General features: G+C 37.1%; 4 protein-coding genes across 5 annotated transcripts; all 4 read left to right on the plus strand.

Moving 5' to 3' along the window:
- The first annotated feature begins 433 nt into the window (after nt 1–433).
- Nucleotides 434–3,600, plus strand: LOC112571299 (NPC intracellular cholesterol transporter 2-like). Its single transcript, XM_025250189.1, has 5 exons — nt 434–687; nt 949–1,094; nt 2,087–2,194; nt 2,523–2,707; nt 3,220–3,600. The coding sequence occupies exons 2-5, from the start codon at nt 1,013–1,015 to the stop codon at nt 3,304–3,306; spliced, it is 462 nt and encodes a 153-aa protein (XP_025105974.1). The 5' UTR covers nt 434–687; nt 949–1,012; the 3' UTR covers nt 3,307–3,600.
- Nucleotides 3,601–5,005: 1,405 nt separating this feature from the next.
- On the plus strand, nt 5,006–7,374 carry LOC112571342 (NPC intracellular cholesterol transporter 2-like). Of its 2 annotated transcripts, none has more exons than XM_025250271.1 (4): nt 5,006–5,306; nt 5,829–5,941; nt 6,128–6,289; nt 6,877–7,374. In XM_025250271.1, the coding sequence occupies exons 1-4, from the start codon at nt 5,234–5,236 to the stop codon at nt 6,964–6,966; spliced, it is 438 nt and encodes a 145-aa protein (XP_025106056.1). In that variant the 5' UTR covers nt 5,006–5,233; the 3' UTR covers nt 6,967–7,374. The 2 variants fall into 2 exon arrangements, with proteins under 2 accessions (XP_025106056.1, XP_025106055.1); XM_025250270.1 differs by having other exon boundaries at nt 5,015–5,306; nt 5,829–5,936; nt 6,123–6,289.
- Nucleotides 7,375–9,716: 2,342 nt separating this feature from the next.
- Nucleotides 9,717–12,013, plus strand: LOC112570612 (NPC intracellular cholesterol transporter 2-like). The gene is made up of 4 exons (XM_025249142.1): nt 9,717–9,945; nt 10,396–10,497; nt 11,465–11,640; nt 11,894–12,013. Exons 1-4 carry the CDS (start codon nt 9,840–9,842, stop codon nt 11,981–11,983), a joined length of 474 nt encoding a protein of 157 aa, XP_025104927.1. The 5' UTR covers nt 9,717–9,839; the 3' UTR covers nt 11,984–12,013.
- Nucleotides 12,014–13,517: 1,504 nt separating this feature from the next.
- On the plus strand, nt 13,518–20,780 carry LOC112571225 (triokinase/FMN cyclase-like). The gene is made up of 15 exons (XM_025250086.1): nt 13,518–13,650; nt 14,817–15,001; nt 15,315–15,393; nt 15,967–16,056; nt 16,338–16,372; nt 16,802–16,886; nt 17,282–17,371; nt 17,644–17,760; nt 18,040–18,192; nt 18,504–18,638; nt 18,932–19,050; nt 19,412–19,515; nt 19,676–19,709; nt 19,872–19,958; nt 20,141–20,780. Exons 1-15 carry the CDS (start codon nt 13,557–13,559, stop codon nt 20,288–20,290), a joined length of 1,557 nt encoding a protein of 518 aa, XP_025105871.1. The 5' UTR covers nt 13,518–13,556; the 3' UTR covers nt 20,291–20,780.
- The last annotated feature ends 783 nt before the right edge of the window (nt 20,781–21,563 follow it).

Here is a 21,563-nt window from a genome sequence, read left to right on the forward strand (position 1 = left end):
TCTATTGTGGTGTTACATCCCTTGAATAGGTTCTGCCGTTCATACCCATAAACAGTGGACGAAACACAAGTAATTTTTCTTTTAGGCTTGTAAAGGGATTTTTTAATTTCTAAAACTTACACACGCACGCTCGAACGATTGTTATTTTTTTTTATTTTGTTGTTGTTGTTGTTGTTCTTTTGTATTTTTGTTTGTTTTGGGGGTTTTCTTTTTTTGTGTGTGTGTGTGTGTTTTGCTTGCAGGATCTGGGTAAGGTGCATTTTCTCCTTCCCAGTCTAATGCCTATATTATCTCCTCTTCATATGTGTATGTGTGCGTGCACATGGAACGGTTTGTGTGCGCACACAGATGTGCATGTGTGAGTAGAAAAAACTCGGAATAATTGCACATCTCAATCACAATGTCTAGGACTAGAATGGAAACAATGCTCACGCAGAAGACGACCAATCTGCGAGGCTCCTAAAGGCTGCAAGCTCTCCTGTCTGACGATCCTCCATCAACTCAGCTTCCATTTCAAAACCTCAGTCTGCGTCACCAGGAACACCAGCATGATTCGCAAGGGAAAAAAAACGGATGCCAAAGTTCAGATAGGAGACGCACTATCTCGCACATCTCACACGCTTTGCATAAAAGTATATAAAGCTCAGTGGAGGGAGAGTCAGAAGACAGTGTGCTGGCTGAATTCCTGTAAGTCCTAGTATATATTCCTGAAGTTGATTTAGGTCTTTTGATTGGTAACAACTTAAAAATTCATAGTTCAGGTTTGTTAAGTGTATAATCCATATGACATTCTCAAACTTGCTGTGTTTAACTTTACGCAAATGTAAAAGTTTAAAGAAAAATTGTGAGAAAAAGAAAAGAGAATTATTTGTATGTTTAATTTTCCTTTTTATGTTAATGTAATGTCTTTGTTGTTTATTTTGTTCTCATTTTATTTGTCTTGTACAGGGGCACTTCTCCATCGAACTAAATCTTTTTCATCAGTCACTCTAAACAGATTCTTAGAACGGAAATGAAAGCTTTGCTATTATTGTCACTTCTTGTGACTCTGGCAGCTACAACGACTGTCACTACATTCAAGGAATGTACTGATGGTAATGGACATTTGTACTATTGTGGCTATGATGTTTACGGTCGGTCCGAATTAACAATTGAAGGAATATGTGGACGCTTCCCTGTACCTCACTGAGTTCCACCTTCTGTCTGGTTCTCCCTTTTTTTTCTTTTTTTTTCTTCTTTTTTTTTGCCAACTTTTGTGAACCTTTCTGCAGTTCACTATTTTCAGTAAACATAATGACTGTCAGTATTTTAACCTTCTCTTGTTTTTGCATCTGCCCCATTTACCTCTAGTGTAGTTATCATCTGTGATGATAGAGACAAAGATTAATACTTTATTTTGATAAGCTTTAAGATTAAGTTTTTGTCATTTCTTCCGTCCAAGAGACGTTTTATTGTACCCAGAGCTTCCACTGCCCGTTCTCGGAATAGTTTTATACACCAGTCTGTTGTCTTACTGAATAAGTGTTGGAAGGATTTGTGAGTGTGAGGGTGTGGGTGTGTGGTTTTGGGAATACAGTTTTAGTGTTGTTTCTTATTTAGTCGGGTATTTACATGGACTGTAGGTGTTTGTGTGAGATGATAGTTTGAGTGGAATTTAAGTTGTTTTTATTCTAAGTTTTATTATCAGCCAGTTGTTTTACCACGTCTTTTAATTTCTCCTAGTGAGATAATAAAGTTAAATTGAATTGAATTGAATTGAATTGATGGTAATTTTTTCTACAAAATCTTTAGTTTACGTGATACATAAAGACTAGACAGATGAGCTAGTGCTAGATTACCGAAACAATTTATTAGCATTTTTTAATTGTTTTTAGTCTCTGTCAGTGTCAGACAACTCTAGCAACATTCCACACTATTCGTGCGACCCGTCTTCAAAACTGCAATGTTTCGTCGGTTATTTCTACCTATTGAAATCATCACTTTCCGTTAAAATGATTCCAAATGTCTTTAAACCATTGTTTTTATGTTTTTAAAAAACTCACAGCCTTATATAAAACGCAAACATTTTCCTGATATTTTGTTTCAGGTCCCTCGGGTGTAGTAAAATCCTTGGATGTAACTGCCGACTGTTCAAGCGGAGCCTGTCATATGCAGCACAATCACAACGTCACTTTGTCAGTCACCTTCCAGTCAGGTCAGTAGTTAGAATGCCGTTACGAACATAGCATGTCGTCTTCATCAGCCCTGTCCCCAGCTAGACGAGATATCCAACAGCTGTTTAACCTAATACTTCTGGCTGGGCCTGAAGTACTTTTATCTTCAAATAATCTAGGTAGTCTTTGGTAGTCCAATATTTTATATTTTCACTATCCCGAGACTAACGCTCTTTTCAGGCTTTTGAATTAAATGTTTATTTTGAGAGCTAGAGGTAGTAGCGAATATTAATAGTAGTTTTGAATGTGCATGTGTGTGTGTGTGGGTTGGTGACTGGGTATATTTCTTGTTTGTTCCGGATTTTTAAGGAAGTGACATCACTGAAGCAAAGACTGTGGTGTACGGTATTATATTTGGTGCTTTAAAAGTACCCGATCCCTTTCCCGGCATGCCCCCCAACGCCTGCCAGAACATCGTTGGCGGCTGCCCTGTGACGGCTGGCACCACGCGCACCTATAACGCCACTGTCTTTGTGCAACCCTTCTACCCAAAGGTAAATAATCCACGACATACAATATTACCAGACTTTGCGTTTGCCATTTCTGACACAAACATTGTGCTACTCACTGGTGGCTCTCAAACAACTCTCCTTTTGCTTACTTTTGTGACCTTACTGAAAGTTAGCCCTGATTACCCGACCTTTTATAAATATTGTTTTTTTTTTTAGCCTAGACTAATTTCCTAATTTCTATCAGTAAGTATTAATAAGATATCTTACTGAATTACTAAGTATCTGTCTGTGCTGAAGTACAAGATGTACATATTAATAAGCTTCCCTCCCCAGAGAAAAAAGTAGCATGCCTTTTTTGTCCCTGAAAAAAGAAAGAAATGTGGTTAAAAAATAGAGAGATGGTAAACATTTCAGAAATCAGAAATTGCTTGCTTACATCACTGCGTCCATTCTGATTTTCATTGTTATAAAGCATGCATACGTACGTACTTACATACACAAAGACATGCATATCTTTCTTTAAAGTGCAGATCTGCTTTTTTTATCGCTTACAGTTGCGCCTGGCAGCTCAGTGGGAGCTTCACGATCAAGCTAATCATAAAGTTTTCTGCTTTGTCGTTCCGGTAGAGGTCGTCGACTGAAAATGTATTTTTCTAAGGACTTGACGAATAAGTGTGTTTTAGTAATTTGGTTTTGTTTTATTTAGTTGACATGCTTCATCCTGGAGTTACTACTTACGAACACTGTAATTTTAATAGCTAAAGGAACTGATGCTTGAATTATGCTATGAAAGATTGACATTTCTAAGCTGTTTTTTGGCTGTTTACGTGTGCTTACCTACCCAATTGATTTTTGTATATTAATCCATTTTTAGTGCATTTTGGAACGATATATGTCACATTTTAACCTTGAAATAAAAATCATCGAAACATCCAGAAGAATATGTGGGTTTACCAAAATGAGAGTGACTATAAGAATGTCCGTAACTCTGTGTGTGTGATCGAGGACACAAGCTGTTATACTCGGTATTCTAAAATCTCTGATCCATACCCTACAGTTTAAATACATTTAAACCCTACAGTTTAAATACATTTAAATACATACTAATTTCTGTAATGTCAAAAGCGCTGACACTCACGCAGTCACCTGGACATTTGCACGTTCTTTTCTTTAGTTGTAAACAGAACAACTAAATCTGCCTTTGGAGGCCCTGTATACAATTAATTACATTTTTAATTATATGGTACAATATTTACGAAAGCTATACAGTAATTGTTGTAAAAAAACTAATTTTTAGTGCACATGCAGAAACTTACTAATTAGTCAACAATTCTAATTATTAAATATTCCAATAGAAAGTTTCTTTTTCTCAGTTTAATTGTCAATAAAAGTATACTAGCTTTTATAGTTTGGAACAAGGTCACTTAATACCATTGTTAAAAACTTTATTCTATTAACGGCAGTCACTGGATCCTGATATATATATATGTGTGTACATATAATCCACAAATATCTGAAGACTCACTGACGTCTCCACTAGGGTCAGACACTTAAATAAATCGGCGCTGCCTCTTGGGGAAGAGCGACCACAACGTCCCTGGGCCAAATACTCCAGGATAAATACTTCAGGGAAAAAAATTGCGCTTATGACAGTTACAAAGAAAACAACATTACTTATACATATCTATATTAAAAAGTATGACGGAAATTCAAATGTTACTAAAAACGCAGCTCAAAGAAAGAGCAGAAAAATGTTAATGGTAGAAAATTTTAAAGAATCACAGTATACACTGTTCATGTCTGCATCATTCAGATTACTTTTTTTCAAGGACCTATTGACGGGAGGTGTGGGAACAAGCAGGCTTTTTATCTTTCTTATCTCTATAACTGTTTTTAGGTTCCAGGCGATTTCTACTGATTTGGTTTCCGATTTTACTGTCTCTCTCTTGGATGAAATGTTTGTTTTATGTACCTCCTGTTTATACACACTTTAGAGAAAAATATTGAAGGAGGGGCTTCTAGTTCTCAATCAATGTACTCTAGCACCAATGTGTCAGTAATTAGCCAGTTGACAATAAGATGGTAATTTGTGTGTCCTCTGGCCAAGAGTTAAAAAATGACGAATGTTTAGAACTTTCCTACGGTTACTAATCAAGTCACAGAACATCCGCAATAACTTTTTTCCCCTACAAAATATTTGAATCTGTTTTTGTTTGTTAATGCTGCACAAGAAAAAAGGTCATAAATACACGTATATCTTGCATTTTTATCTCTTATCTGGGAAGTATCCCGACTCTTAAACACGGTCAGGCATTGGCTGAAGAAGCGATATCGTCAGATGTCACCCCACCATGTCTTTGGAACTTTCAAGTCAGAAATCAGGTTATTTGTCCTTTCTTATCCTGCCAGGTTTTTTACGAAATAAGGGCTTGACTTACTAGTAACAGTACTCTACACGACTTTAGGGAGCTGCTTGCTTGTGCCACTGGTTAGAACCTACATCTTAAAACAAAAAGGATAATAAAACTCCATAACCTGCTGATTTCTCCAAAACATCAGTGAGACAGAATGTTGAGGTTAACGGTAATCAGTGTGATTCTGTGTTTCGCTGCTGCCGATAATGTGGTCTTCAAGGACTGTGGTTTGTATCCTCTTGCTATTATTTGATATTTTGTGTGTGTGTGAGAGAGAGAAAGAGAGAGAGAAAAAATCGCTCTCCTTGTAGTGCAAGTCACTCTCTGAATGTATTTTCTGGGGTAGATGTTTCGTCTGCACGGATGTCGGTCACAAGATGGCGTTTTGTTGATAACAGTGTCCGTGTGTGGGAATCAAAACATGGTGATGGGATTTCGATCACAAAATGTTAGTCTATTTTGATGAAACTGTACCCTGTCCAGAAAAATCATTTCACGAAATATCACGTGAGCAAAGACATAAAGAATCAGTCTATTCCCAATCATGGCGTCAAGACTAAATAAAAACATTTAATTAATGATACACTTCGTTGAAAATGTCTCGAAGCAAACACAACCTTGAAGAAAAAGCTAATAATTTCAAGTTATATGGATTTTTTTACAATAAAGTATATCCTGTATAATTCAAGCCGTTAGAAATCCTTCCTGATATCAAGCATAGTCTGTTAAGCATGTCTATAATGTTTCAGGATCCAAAGGCGGTACCATCAACTCGGTTGATGTCACCCCATGTCCCACCGAGCCTTGTCAGTTCCCACGCAACAAGAATATCACCGTTGCTATTACCTTTACAGCCAGTGAGAGCAAAACGTGAATGTCTGTGTTTTTTCACATTTACTTGTAAAAAAGTGGAAATTGGTGACATCAAAATCTTCTCGCAATAATGTCCGACTTAATGAACAAAATAAACTAAAATGAATAAGCCTGTTTTCATAGTTTAGTCCTCGCGGAACCTAGATTATTTTAAATGTTAAATTATCCAGGTGAAAGCATTACTTCTGCAAAGACGAAAGTGTACGGCTACATCCTTGGCATCAAGACGCCATTTCCTGTCCCTGACGACGCATGTCAGGATATGCCATGCCCTGTACAAAGTGGAACGACTGTAATCTACAGAAATGCTGTTTTTGTTGAGCCCGTATATCCCCAGGTAATGTAACTTGCCTAGGCTTGTGTTTTTACTTAAACTTAGGTCTAATTTTCACCTGGGTTGTTCTGGTTGTTCTTCCTTATTTCTTTACCTCCTTATTCTCTTAGCTTTAATCATTCCTTTCTTTTGTTAAATCTCACAACTACAAATCTTGTCTAAAGTGAGTCATGGGAGAAAACTAAAGTGTTGTTTTAGGTTAACACCTTAAAATTGTTTATTTTCTAACTACTGAGAAAGCCAGGATTTAAGAAGCTGTTCTCTTCGATGAATGTACATCACCAAACTGTCCTAGAAGCTGTTTCTGCCTGTATGTCCTTTCTTAACCAGTGTACCAGTCTTCCAATGTTTGACCAAGTTTGGCAGAGTTTTGGCGTGACATATAAAAACTGTGCCGAACTTGGTCAAATATTCGTCCATATTTGTCCGGTTAAGCAGAGTCTTATCACATATACTTTTAGCAAAATCCCTATTAAAATGTAAGAATACTATACATTTTAACTCTGTTTTTAACATTTTATCTTTACTTTGTCTTTGCTGTTGATTGCTTGTTTATTTTGCTGTAGCAGTGTCACTTGGTGTTTTCACAGATCAGTTTGGTGGTGCAGTGGGAGATACATGACCAGAACGACGCTACCGTCCTCTGCTTCGATGTCCCAGCGCAGATTGTCTCTGGTTAATGCTGCTGACCTCACCTGGCTGCTGACCACACCTCCCTGCTGACCACACCTACCTGTTGACTATACCTCCCTGCTGACCACACCTACCTGTTGACTATACCTCCCTGCTGACCACACCTCCCTGTTGACTATACCTCCCTGCTGACCACACCTCCCTGTTGACTATACCTCCCTGCTGACCACACCTCCTTGTTGACTACACCACACTGCTGACCGACCACACCACCTCAAGGCAAAAGGGGAAATTTTGTTTCCATGCCGTTTAAGACTTCTTGAAACAATATGTGCGCTTATTTACTTAATTAGTGGGATGGAGCAGTGTCACGGACTCCGTGCTGTTGTGAGTTTACGTTTCATTAGTATTTACAAAGACAATAAAATAATAAGAATAAACATTTTACCTAGTTCTTTCCGTTGTGTGTGTGTGTGTGTGAGAGAGAGAGAGAGAGAGAGAGAGAGAGAGAGAGAGAGAAAGAGAAATAATTTCCAGTCCCATGAAGTTTTCAAGAGCCTATCTAAGCACAAATATATTTTAAAAAAAACAAAAGATTAACAAATTTGAGGACATCGTGAACGGGTTGGTGAAAGAGTGGGCGGCAGTTGAGCGAGTGAGTGAACGAGTAAAAGATATATGGGTATGATTTAACTGCGGCCGCAAAACAGGAAAGCAGAAGTGATGACAAAATAAAAAAAATTATTTCACATGACAAACACGTACTGAGTTTATTTTAAAGAATTCGTTACTAAACAAAACTGTAAATACAAACTATCCATACATGAATATACAAATCTCATTCCAAAACACGTTAAGGGTCTTACTCTAAGCTTCTTCCTCTCGTTGTTACAGCCTTTATTTTAATAACAGCAGCGACAGTTTTGCGAAAAGTCATGAACCCGCACAACAATGAGATGTTATCTCCGTCCGTACAGAAAGGTCACGATAAACAAGTGGATTAAAAGAGCCACCGACTGCATGTGATAAACACTGAAATATATCAGACCGTTTGATGTTAGATAGTGGTAACTAGAGTAGATGTCTAATGTCCTGTAAAGTACATGTCTAATGTCATGTAAAGGTTATTGTGTCTCGTGAAGAGCAAAACAAAGATATGAGAAAGATTCAGTTTCTTTTTGCTTAATTTCAAACGTCTGAAAGGATCTTTAAAAAAAACTTTGCCTGTGGAATTGTTTTCCGCATAAGCAGGATGCACAGAACTTTTATATAATATTTAATATCCCAAATAATCTTAAATCCCTGCCGAATCCATAGATTGTTGACTTTCGTTTAAAAAAAAAAAAAACCACACACACAAAGAAGACGCATAAGCACTCGAGAATACATTCTGGTTAATATGTGCGAAAATGATCATTTATAATTCACCAGATCTTGTGCTCTATGCAGGTGACTGTTTCGATATATATATTTTTTTTTATAGTATTGCTTTCATGTTGACTGACCAGTAACTTCTTAGAATAAAGAAAATAAACATGCTTCCGGACAACATACATCAGTCAAATGATCAAACCATAGACGACAGAAATACTCCTGCCAGACTTGGTGAGGATCGAACAGTGTGGATTTTCGTAGGTTTCAACCACAGCAACAAACAAACAAACAAACAAACAAACAAAATACACATTCACAAATCTCACTTTTATTGCAAGTATATTCGTGTACTGCAGCGTATTTATTGATGTTTTCGAATATCCTTGTATCAGGGGACGTCACTGATGTATAAACAACTTTTAAGTGACTTTATTTATAAATCCTAAGAGCCATTTTCATGCAACTCACTTTTCTCTCATTTCACTGCTTGTCCATTTAAGACAAATGGTGGATTTGACTATTTCCTTCACATAGGTCAAAAGGCCGGTGCAGTTGTTTTTATGTATTACTTATCCACACAACGTACGTTATACAATAAACACGGAATAATTAAGTATCACAGAATGATTAGAACACTTTTGCTTGCAAACGATTCTCGAAAGACGTTAGGAAGGTCGTTTCCACTGGCGGTAATTGAGTGAATGTCACGTGCCATGGTCGTGACGTCACTTCGCCCTCCATCTGATAGTGTGATGGTGTCCAGGATCAAAAACTAGTTGATCCATCGACTTCTTTTTCGACCCTGTCCTCGTTATAGCCCACGGATGCTGCAAGTTTTTGTCGTTACTTTTGCAACAAGCATTTCTTTAAAAAAAAAAAAAAAAAAAGAAACCTCTTTGACATAACGTGTTTGTATGTGTGAGAGAGAGAGAGATCCTCCTCGCCCGCCTGACCCATGTCTCATTGCTTTCTGCACATTAGTTATACACTGAAAAAAAAGGATGTTCTAATGCGATTTTCCTGTCAATTGTGGATTTAAATGTTTTGTTTATCTTCTAATTATTACCCTAAAACTGTTAGATATATGAATGTTCTCTTTGTCAGTCTACAACAGGTAAAGACCTGTACAACAACGATCTGTGTTTTAGCTGTTAGAGTACAATAGGTAAAAATTCAAGTGTTCCAGTTGCTGGCTTACCACAGGTAAATATTTCTGATATTATTATAACTCTGACGTATGCAGATGGAGTATTATCTTCCCTCCCCCAGTCCCTTCCCGCTACATCCCATCATCGCCTTGGTCCGCGTGTGTATCGGTTGATACCCATCACGAGATGTAAGGACGTCATCGGGAGGTTGTAAACACCACTTAAGATTCCCACTGAACGATAACATATCAACGAGGTTCTTTAAAAGGTCAAATGCGACATCGTTTTTTCGCAGACCGCATCTCATTCGAGCTTACAGTGCATGTGATTCTTATTTCCTCCACCCTGCAGCTGTTTCCAAAACACATCAGTCTTCTCACCAAAACCTGAACGGCATCATGCCTCGCAGCACCCTCTTAACTTTGGAGTGGGCAGTCATAGCTGTTGCGTCCACTCTATTACTTCACACCCTGTCCGAACCAGTGACGGTCAAAGATTGTTCAGGTAAGAGCCACCTGAAAGAAAGACAAATAAATAGGCATTCTACTTATCATACGTCTTGTAATAATACGTGTAGAATATGAACAACATACTGCATTATAAAAGCTCCTAAGAAGGAAATTAATGTTTTCCATAATATCATTTGAAAAGGCAATTGAAAAGAAAAGACAACACGATGTAAGCGAAAAACTCAATATTCAAAATATTGATATATACTGAAAAAATACTGAAAATAGTTAGTATACAAGTCAAAAAGACGAGGGTTAAGTCTTGAAGTAACTTTATAACGGCATGGGTATTTAGCTATAAAAATGCATGAATGTTTTCTTGCGATCAAGATCAATTCCTTGTTTTCTACTTTGTTTTCCTGCTTCAGAGGGCAGTAACAGTCACTACTAAAAGCAATGTGATTAACACGCACTAGTGTAAGTCCCAGATTGTGTTCCTGTGCAGGTCGAGGCGAGACTCCAGTGGTGGACATCTCTCCGTGTCCGTCAGAGCCCTGCGTCTTCCCGCGAGGCATAACTGCCAACGTCAGCGTTGTATTCACAGCACGTGAGTCGTGTCTACAATTCTTGACAACCGGTGAAGTGTGTACAACACAATGAGTGGGCGGAATTTTAGTGCATCCAGCTCTCCCTCAGCTCATTAGCAGTCCCGGCTCTATTTTTGTTCGTTTGTTTTCGGGATAGACTACTAAAGGGAAGGTGTACAGGTTTGAGGGACGTTAATGACTTTAACCAGTCAGTAAGCACCACACAAGTTGTGAAGCATGTTTCATTAATGCTTCTCAACAGGACCAAATCAATGGAATTTCTTATCTCAACATAACGTGCAGCACACACAAAATCAAATGGACTTCCCCATTGAAATCCTACTGCTCCTCAAATCATACTTTTCATGAAGCAGTTGCATAGGTTGACCAGTGCTTTCAGCAATCTCCATTATATAATAGCTGTAATAGAACTTTCAGATATATCCCATATACAATGTTGAACAGAGCTTTCAGAAATATCCTCTATATAGTAGTTGTCTCACAGCTTTCCTCAATCTCCGCTATATTCTGTGTACCAAAAGTTAGAGAAGTCGTCAACAAGGTAGCACGGAATTCTAAGGGCTTTGTGTATGTGAGTGTGCTCATATATCTTTATGTGTCCGGTAATGTAAAATATAGAATTATATACTGATTACTTATGTTACTCAGTTTCTCGACACAGTTGATTTATCAATATCGGATGGTTGAAGCGAAAAACTTGTTGCCAAGCCAGGTAAATGGTTTTAGCCAGACACGTTGCAGAAGTGATTATGGAAAAAAAATCTCATTAAAGTCATAAAAAGTTCCCAAAGAGACAAATATTTGATAAAGAAAATATGCTGGATTAAGAATTTACTTAGTTTCCTCGTAAATGAGAAAGCTGAAAAAACCACTTTGTGCCATGTATGCTGTAGACTACGCTGAGTGTTAATAAAAGACTTGCCACATTTTCCTGAAATCAGTGAAATGATGATTTTCCCCCCCTAGCGGCAGATTCATCGACATTAACGTCACACATCTACGGGTACGTAGCAGGGATAAAGGTACCTTGGTCGATGCCCAATCCAGACGGGTGTAAGGACAGCGGCCTCACCTGTCCAATCAAAGGTGGCTTCAAGTACACGTACCTGAGCACGCTCTCCGCGCCACGCGACGCACCCCAGGTAAGGATTGTTTCGCCACCATTTTCCGCTTCGACTCTGGAAAAAAAAATTACCTTATACCTTTCAATAATAAGCAATTTCTAATACGCTTTTGCGAATCCTGTTTGGAATATTTTGAGGATCCATCGGAGGAAACATATAAATATATAAGCATCAGGCCAGACAATCAGACACGTCAGTCTTTACTTCACGGGAGACCAAATGTCTTTGAAGTGAAATATAGTTATACATAGTTTTTGTTGTTATGTTTCAGGTTGCTATTGTTGTGGAGTGGGATCTTATAGGCTCAAATGGCGAAAAGTTTTTTTGTTTTGATTTTCCTTTGGAAATTGTTGGCAACTAATTACAAGAACAATGACAATAAAATACATCACAAAAAGCTTTTTTTTTCTTGATTGCTTGTGCACCGTCATTCAATTGCTGCTGCTGCTGCTGCTGCTGCTGCCGCTGCCGCTGCTGCTGCTGCTGCTGCTGAGGATGATGATGACGACGATGATGATGACGATGACGACGACGACGACGACGATGATGATGATGATGATGATGATGCAAGACTTTTCTTAAAGAAATTAGTTTTGATGCCGGATTTGAAGACATTGACACGACAAGGAGAAAGGGTCACAGAATTCCAATCGCTGGGACCCGAGAAGATGATCTTAATTCATCTTTCATCACCTAATCGTACTTTTTTTCGCTGTCTCCTTCTCTGTCGTTCTATCTATAAAAAAAAGTAAGTAATAAATCAATAATTAATTCTCAAAGTGCAAAGAAGTCTTCAATAAACTGATCGATTATCCCATGGCAAGACACAGAGATCCAAGGCTCAAAACAATTTCAACAGCACTAAAGAATTTCTGTACCCCAACTTTTTGAAGCACAAGCAGTTCCATTCGCTTGGAAAAAGAGGTGTACAAAATCGTCAACAGATCAGTCAATAACTGATATGGAATAAAAGGACACTTTGTGCATCCGGCGAAACATCATGAACTTTACCTTTTACCTTTCACCACCGTCAACGTAACCTCTCCCCCATGTGTGAGTAGGACCAAAGACTTTATATATCATCTTTGGTGGGACTTCTGATTGGTGAGTCAACAGTGTACAGTCAGCTCTGCCCTATTTAAAAAAAAAAAAAAAAACAACAACTCTGGGCAGTTAAATAACAAAATTTAATTTCCTGTATAAGAATTGCAGTTAAGCTAAACCGTGAAGGACTATACAGGTCTGTCAGCATCATATCAAGGAAGCTATGTCAATCAATCCTGATTCAGCTCTGATGTGCCCAGATGACCGGGTGAAGAAGGAAGCCTTCCAGGGGCAATGACACTGAGTCAGTGGAAGCAGTTTTTGCGGTCTGTCTGCGCATGTTTATCGTAGAACCGATAAAGGCGCTCGACCGGCGGTGGAAACTAGCAAAGAGCACAATGAACATGATACTTCACACGTTCAGCCTTGATAACCATCTGTGATCTTGCGATATAGTCCTTTCTATCCCGTAAGTAGGTCTCGTAAGCAATGGTGTCTGGATAACAACAAAATCTCTGACCTGACCAACAGACTGTGGCTTTCTTTTGTTGAGACACAATTATAAAATCTTGTGAGACCCTAACAACACCTATATAGGTCTAGTGAAAAATATTGAATTCTGCTACAGTATTGACAAGCTGCAGGGAAAACTGTGGATTGTCGTCTGTGTATGTACATATAATTGTTAAAGAAAGATTAAAAGACATACAGTCTCATGGCATAACAGAGACACTAAACTCAAATGTAAAAGGGAACCCTAGTCAAGTTTTGCACCCATATGGCAATTACCATTTTTGATAAAAGCAGGCTACTATGTTTCTCTTATATATATATTCATCTGGACTCAGTGTATTTTATAATGTATTGTAACAGGTTATATTGGGCAAGGTATGTTGAGTGCAGCAGTAGCAGGTTCTGTGTTCACCTCACCCCCACCTGCAAGTATCCTTGCTGCCATCAGAGCTATTGGCCAGGGAAACCCAGGTAAATCAACTTTCTGAAGTTTGATAAAATGAAAAGAATTAATGAAGGTACCAGTCACAGTTGTTTGGAAAAATGAAGAAGGCATATGAGCCATGATTTCTCTACATTAGCTATTTTTGGTACACTTCCATCAGTCAGAACTGGATCAACAGTCTCGTGACCCTTGTTTTGATGTTTTCTCTGGAACACCTTTAATAAAGTTCCAGTTACTGATTCCCTGGTCAGGTAGATCATCATAAGTTTTTCAAAGAAATCCTGTTCCCTTGACTTATCTCCTGCTTGAGTAACTTGACTTTAGTTATCACTCGCATTATTAATCACTCGTTGTGAACTTGTCCTGTTCCCCCTTATTTACACGTGCTGTTTTCACTCCACATTTAAAAAAGCTCAGCCTCCACCCTAATAACCTCAAAAACTATTGCCCTGTTTCTGGTCACCGTTTTCTGTAAAAGTACTTTTAAAAAGTTATGAATATCCAGCACTTAAAAGATCTGTTCTTTTTGGCAGTTTCTGCCACAAAAAAGCTCATCATTTTGTGGATTACTGCAATTCTCGGTTCATCCTTTTCCCTAACCACCTTGACATGGATTGCAAGATGGCCACACTATGCCACCATTGTCTTCACAGCCTAGCCTCATCATATCTGTCTCACCTTACTACCCAAATCGGTCTCTTAAGTCTGCTTGTATTACCCTCATCTCTGTACCCCACATCAGACTGTAGAAATTCAGTAGACACTCCATTTCCTTCTCTGTTTGGAATTCTCCTCCCTTTTGTCTCCAAACTGTATCAACATTTGAAGCCAAGACTTATATCTGTAGGAAGTATCCTGCATAACCTTCATAATCCCAAAATTAATATTTCTTCACCTATTCTTTTAGTTTCTCTTTAACACCATAACATCTCTTTTTCTCTATGCATTTTTTGTTGATGCTCATTTTTTTGTGTGATTTACTGTCAGTTTATTTGTGGCTTTTCATCCACAAGAGATTAAGCTCGATCGTGCCCATATGGGGAATTATTCTTCTTATTTCATTACAGCCTGACAAATATTTTAGCATACAAGTCACTTCAAATTTATCCTTACTACATACAATAAGTTGTTCAGTAATATAAATTCATTTAAAAGAAATTGATAATATCCTTTATATAAACACATTTTGCAGGGGGAGTGCTTGTAGTGGTGAAAAATTATACAGGTGATCGTCTCAACTTTGGCCTCTCTGTTGAGCGAGCCAAAGCTGAAGGGATCAAAGTGGATATGGTGATTATTGGAGAAGACTGTGCTTTAGCCTCCATTGACAAAACTGCCGGGCGCCGAGGCCTTTGTGGAACTGTGCTGATACATAAGGTTTATTCATACAAATAGACCTAAATCATCATAAGAGCACATTTGTTTTGACAAATGTGAGGTTAGCTGTTACTTGTACAACTTATTTTTCATTTTTGTGGGTTTTTATGTACTTTTTAGGTGTACAGCACAACTTTTTTCTGATCACTCATTTGTTAAGGTCATCTTAGAAAGTACATGCATCGCAAGGAAAGCACTAAACAGACACTAGTTAATGTTTCAAAGGCATTTTGTATTTTCAAATTTATCCTCTTATTAAACTGTACATACTTTATGCAGTTCTCTTACCTTAAAATGGTATATATTCTGTTAGATTGCAGGGGCGCTGGCAGAAAAAGGATACTCTTTGGACAAAATTTCCAACATTGTGAGGAATGTAACAACCAAGATGGGTACAAAATTGACATTTACTTTGGGTTTTTTAATAATATATGCGGCACAGAACTTCATTATAACTTATGAATCAAACCTGCTAGCTACTTTTGTCATCAGGCTCCACTCTCTGATGTTGTGTCAATTTACAGACTGTGTTAACTTATATGATCATTCCATTTTGTTGTTGTTGTTGTTGTTGTTGTTGTTGTTGTTGTTGTTGTTGTTTTGTTGTTGTTGTTGTTGTTGTTGTTGTTGTTTCTTTCCTTGCAAGTAATGAAGTAACAGGTTTGAGGAACTGTAGTAATAAATCCACTCAGTTGGCATGATTGATGGCATGGTGGCTAACACCCCCGTCAAAGAAACAATGAGAATTGGTGTAGTAGGTTTGGAGTTTGGCTCCAATACTCCTGCTCTGCAAGCCTGACAGTTGATGATTTTCACTGGATGCTCTGGTTTTATCCACTCTGTGTATGCATGTGTGTGTGTGAGAAAGAGAAGATTGTGTGTGTGATTAAGTGCATAACAAATAAACAGATTTAATTTAAAACGTGCATGATTTTAATAATAGAGATGAATGCCTACCTGTTCAGGAACTATGGGACTATCGCTGACACCTTGTAGTGTACCTGGATCTGGGCCATCGTTTCACCTTGGAACTGATGAAATGGAACTAGGACTTGGTGAGGATAATTATTGGATTTACATTTTATACTGAAAAATCAACTTCTCAGCCCTTTAAAACCATGTTAATGTTTACCCTAACCCCGACAAATTAATTCACCTTCCTATTGCATTTGTAAATAGTATCATTCAAATGGATTAGTTGATGTTTTCTGTCTGATTTGAACAATGTCATCCAAGTGGAGAGAATTCAAGTGTTATTGAATAATGGAATCAGATTTCTTCTCTGTGTATCCCTGTGTGCACATGTTGTGACCAGCAAGTATTTCTCTTTTTATAGGAATACATGGGGAGGCTGGAGTGAAGCGAATGAAGGTAAAAGGGCAAACATTGGTACTTTACTAACTTCACATTTGTTGGTTTTGGGAATGATAAAGCAGAACAGATTTTCATTTTCTTCTAGGAAGATGATTGGTGTGGTACTTTGTTTTAAGTCGACATCACCAAAAAGTCACTTATTTTAATATTAGTTAAATAAAACATAATTACAGAAATTTAATAGCATGCATGGGTCAGTGAGAAAATTACTAAAAGTCATTTAATGTCCTGGAAAAATCCTAGTTAAAATTTACTTTTTGACAAGGTTGATTACTGACAGTTAGTGTAAATTTCATTGTTTTATAACAAATTTTAATCCATTGATCATGGAAACTATTGGTTTTATATATACAGTATTTACCAATAATTTTTTTTTCCTCTCTTTATGTGCCATGTGATTGTATATGTTCTTTTGACTCCAAACAGCTTCTGAGTGCCAAGGAAGCTATAAAGGAAGTTTTAGACCACCTGACAAACCCACAGACTGAAACTCACTTGCTACTAGAAAAAGGTGGAGATGCTATTTTAATACTACTCAGCATTTTAAACATATTATTGCCATTGCTTACTTATATTTAAAATGATGCAAATGTCTTTTCTATTAATTTCAAATTATAGTCATGAATTTCAATCCCTTTATAAACTGTTTCTGTATTATCTGGATATTTTCTTCTGAGAAAAGTTGCTCCAATGTATGAAAGACTGAAAACATCCACTTAGGTATCGTTCCATTTCTAAATTTTATCAGAAACTATTACTGTTTATCTTTAACATCTGATTGTGAAAAGAAATGTTAAGAACTGAGATAAATGCCTCCATTTCCTTAGAAAAAATACAATTTTCGTCGAGATATTTTACTGATGAATAATATAATGATTTCAATAACTGTAATGGATAAAATGGCAGGTGACAGCGTGGCAGTGATGATCAACAACCTTGGAGGCACATCTGTACTGGAACTTAACATTGTGGCTAAGGAAGTTATTGCTTATTTAGGTGACTGCAAGTCTCACTCTGTGTAATACCAAATGAAAACGCTTATAATTGTCAGCATGGTTAATGAAAGGAAAACTGCATCAAGTTCTGCACACTAATTGGAGTTTTTTTAATTATTTTTTGGTATTTTTTATGAATTGCACACTAAATAAATTATTACCTTTTTTAAGCTATCCACTACAAATATCTGAAAAAAAAATACACTGACTGTTTTTGTACAAGGTTATATACTCTGCATCATGTATGAATATTACGTGTACTTTTGATTTCAGAAGCTAAAGGTGTGTTGGTTGATCGCGCATACTGTGGTACATACATGACCTCACTTGAGATGGCAGGAATCTCGATCACAGTGCTGAGACTGGACACTACTCTTAAGGACTGCTTAGGTATGGTGCTGCTTTAAGTACCCAACAACATGAGTAATTTGAAACACTTTACACTTCTGGATACAAGCGCAAATATGTGGTGAATCCATGTGCAACATTCCCACACTTTTGTTTTCCTTTGGGTAGTCAAGTTGCTTAATGCTAACAAAACTTGCATGTGCATCTGACTAGCACTTACGTGAGCATTTGTTGGTTTTGTTGCCAGTACTGACAAATGGTAGTTGTAACATAAATATGTGCAAAATTTCACCTGAGGTTTTTATTTAATATCTCTTGCAGACAGTTTAACGAATGCTCCTGCATGGAAACAACCTTTGTTAACTCCCAATCAAAAAGACAGACGTACACCTGATGTAATGAAGGTTAAGACTTCAAGTGCTGCAAATGTAATGAGTTCTGCTCACATTGAAAATTTCATCTCTCTTCCACAAGGTAAGCAGCTGGGGATGTTTTCTCATGTTTTTCAAAATGTTGTGAATTCACTACCTAAAAAAATCTCATTTTCTACATGCTTAAAAAATGTTTAATGTAAATTGTTCAATTTTAAACTTGAAATGTGATCATACAAAGATGTATGTTTGTTATTAATTAAAAACAAAAATCTGGTAATTGACTAAGTATTTGATTACTTAATTTTATCATGAATTCAACAAGTGACCATTTAAGCACTTTATTTATAGCAGATGCATTTCACAGGAAGAATGTTCATCATGAAAATCTCAAGTAAAACACTTTTTTTTCAGAAACTGCTGACTTGGTATATGATATTGTTCAAAATGTTTCTGAGGCCTTGTTAGCAGCTGAACAGCATCTGAATAGTTTAGACACACAGGCAGGAGATGGAGACTGTGGCAGCACCTTGGCACGTGGTGCCAGAGGTTGGTGTTATCAGCTATTTGATGAAGGCCTCATAACAGAACACATCATGCCATAAAGTTCATATCAAATTAACAGCTTCATCACTGCAGTTGTACAGTCCAATAATTTTCATCTCTTGCTGCTTACTTAGATGAATGAATGATGAAAATTAATAAAAATGCTACATTATATTATAATGCCTTACCCAATTGTTAGAAATATTGTTCATAATACTTCGTTGTTGAAATGCTGCTCATCTGTTTGAGCTCTTGTGGTTGCATATTACTTGAGTCTTTTTTATTCTTTTTTATAGCAATCTTAGACCAGCTGGGTCCTAAGGAAAAGCCCAGTTTGCCTGTTGGTTGTCCCGCCCTTCTTGCTGCCGCGCTAGCTAATATTGCTGAAAATGTCATGGGTGGTTCATCAGGAGCAGTAAGCATTTTATACATTTTAGGATCTGCATCTATGTTTGTTTAAAGTTATTTCTGTTGTGGCATTTGCATCATGTCTTCCTGGACACAAGACCTTTTAAAATTTCCCTTAATATGCAAAGAATTAACTTTTACTGATTGTGTATTATTCTCTTTTTGAAGCAATAGGACAGTTTATTACACTATACAAAGTTTTTTTTTCGACATATTCAGGTCAATGACTTTTTATTTAATCATAAATCTGGTGTTTGAGATGTTTAACTCATTAGAGCATCATCTGAATTCTGACTGATGCTATTTATCACTTTGTCTTATAAGAGATGTGTAGTGATTTGACTGTAAAAGATAATTCTGGGTTTCAGCTATACAGCTTATTTCTCACAGCTGCATCATCACCACTTCAGACAGGGACCGAGGCTAAGGACTGGTGTGTGGCGTTACAAACTGGAATACAAGCCATGATGAAGTGGGTTCTAAAGTATTGCACATATCTGGGCCCAGAATTATGTCATTTTATGATAAAAGCTGCTCATTATTTTGCTGAAGTATAAACCAAATTTTACAAATTGTAAACTTTTCAAAAAAGTATTTGTATTTCTATTGTTTTGTTGCCATATCTTTTCCAGGTATGGAGGTGCAGAACCTGGGCAGAGGACTATGGTAATCATTTCATTCTTTACTGTACTTTCAGTTCAGGAAATGTACTTGAGCACATACACATTTACACGCACGCACTTTTCATACAAACACCACACACACACTTTCTATTTCTATATATATTCATAGATGCAAGTACAATATATGATGTGTGCATGATTCCAGCTGGACCCACTTCATGCTGCCGCAACTAATTTCAGTGCACAGCTGACACAAACTAATGGTATTTCAGCCTTTGCTTCAGCTGCACAGGTAATTGACATCTCAAGGTGTTGATCACTTTTGTAATAAGGATGAAATGTTACTTTTCCAGTTTTCAAAACTGACATGATTGATTCCTTGTGAGATTATTCAGGATGAAAGATGTTAAGTTAAACAAAGTGTTTACAAATTTTAAGAAAAAAATTGCATCGGTTGATTTTTCTGTTCATCAGGCAGCAGAAACTGCAGCACAAAACACAGCCCAAATGAAAGCCCAGGCAGGTCGTGCCAGTTATGTCAACTCTGACATCTTAAACCAGCCTGATGCCGGGGCAGTTGCTGTCACAATCTGGATGAAAGCAATAGCTGCTAAACTTCTGTAAAACAAATCTCAGGATATATTTTTATATGTAAAAAAACTAACAACAGCTATCACCAGCATAGAGTATCATTCCTGAAATAATATTCTGTTAGATTCTATTGGAATTCTGTGGAAGTAAGTATGCGGGCCAAAATGAAAGTTGCAAGAAGGTTTAAAGATTGTATGAATTGCTTACTGTGTCCACGATAAATGAATCTTCCAATGACCAGTTCTTAAATAATACTGTTTGGGAAGTTAATCAGATACACAAGGTACACTGCCATTTAAGGTGGCAATAAATGCACATAATTTTTCCATCTGATACCAGTTAAGTTAAACTTCACCAACTTGTAAAACCTATATGCATTTATATGGCATTCAGATGCAAACATTACATTTTCTGTAAACTTAAAACCTTAAATGGTAAAGAAGTTAGAATTGCAAAAAAAAAAAAGAAATAATTTATCTTAACATGATCTACACACAAGCACATAATACAGAGTCAAAATTGTTTTGTGATGCACTTTTTTTGGCGGGGAATTTCAGGATTTCAATCATACACATGCATGCACATGGATTTATGGGAATATTTTAAGAAGTCAGGTTTAATGCTCAATGTCACTTCCATGCATTAAGATGCATTTCTGGTTACTTTTGAACTATGGTATATAACCATTTAAAAAAAGCATATATTGAGCTACATGCAAACTCTCTGGCCATCTACCATGTCAGTTTTACCATTCATCTTTTATATATATTTATATGCCCATACACAAAGTGATTCACTGTGGAAGACACAGCCCAACTCTCTCCATCTGCTATCTTTACTTTCCCTTATCAGTAAGATCCCACACATTTCTATCAGACAACTGGGTAGACATGGTAAAGTCAGGAGTACGTTGTACTCTTCCAGCAACAGGCCTAATAAAGCCTCAAGTCAAACCTATGACCTTCTATACCACAGTCAAGCTGACTGACCAACAGGTAAAGAGCCTCTCCATTGAAAATCAAAGGATTTTTAAATCCTCACTATGAAACGCTTCTACACAGTGCATTGAGTCCTCACTCTATTAAACTCTCCTTAACATATTGAAACCTTGCTCTAAGAAACTTTTCTTTACAACATATTAAATCTTCACTCTATGATTGAAACTCTTCTATGCAACTCATTTACAGTTGACCATAAACTATACCCTTCACCATGTAGGACTCGACTAGGGAGTCTCAATGACCCAGTGTTCAATGAAGAGGAACTTAAACAGCACCAAATACAAAATGGAATGTGAAGAGTATTC

This window comes from Pomacea canaliculata, linkage group LG8, assembly GCF_003073045.1.
Source record: "Pomacea canaliculata isolate SZHN2017 linkage group LG8, ASM307304v1, whole genome shotgun sequence".
NCBI lineage: Eukaryota > Metazoa > Mollusca > Gastropoda > Architaenioglossa > Ampullariidae > Pomacea > Pomacea canaliculata.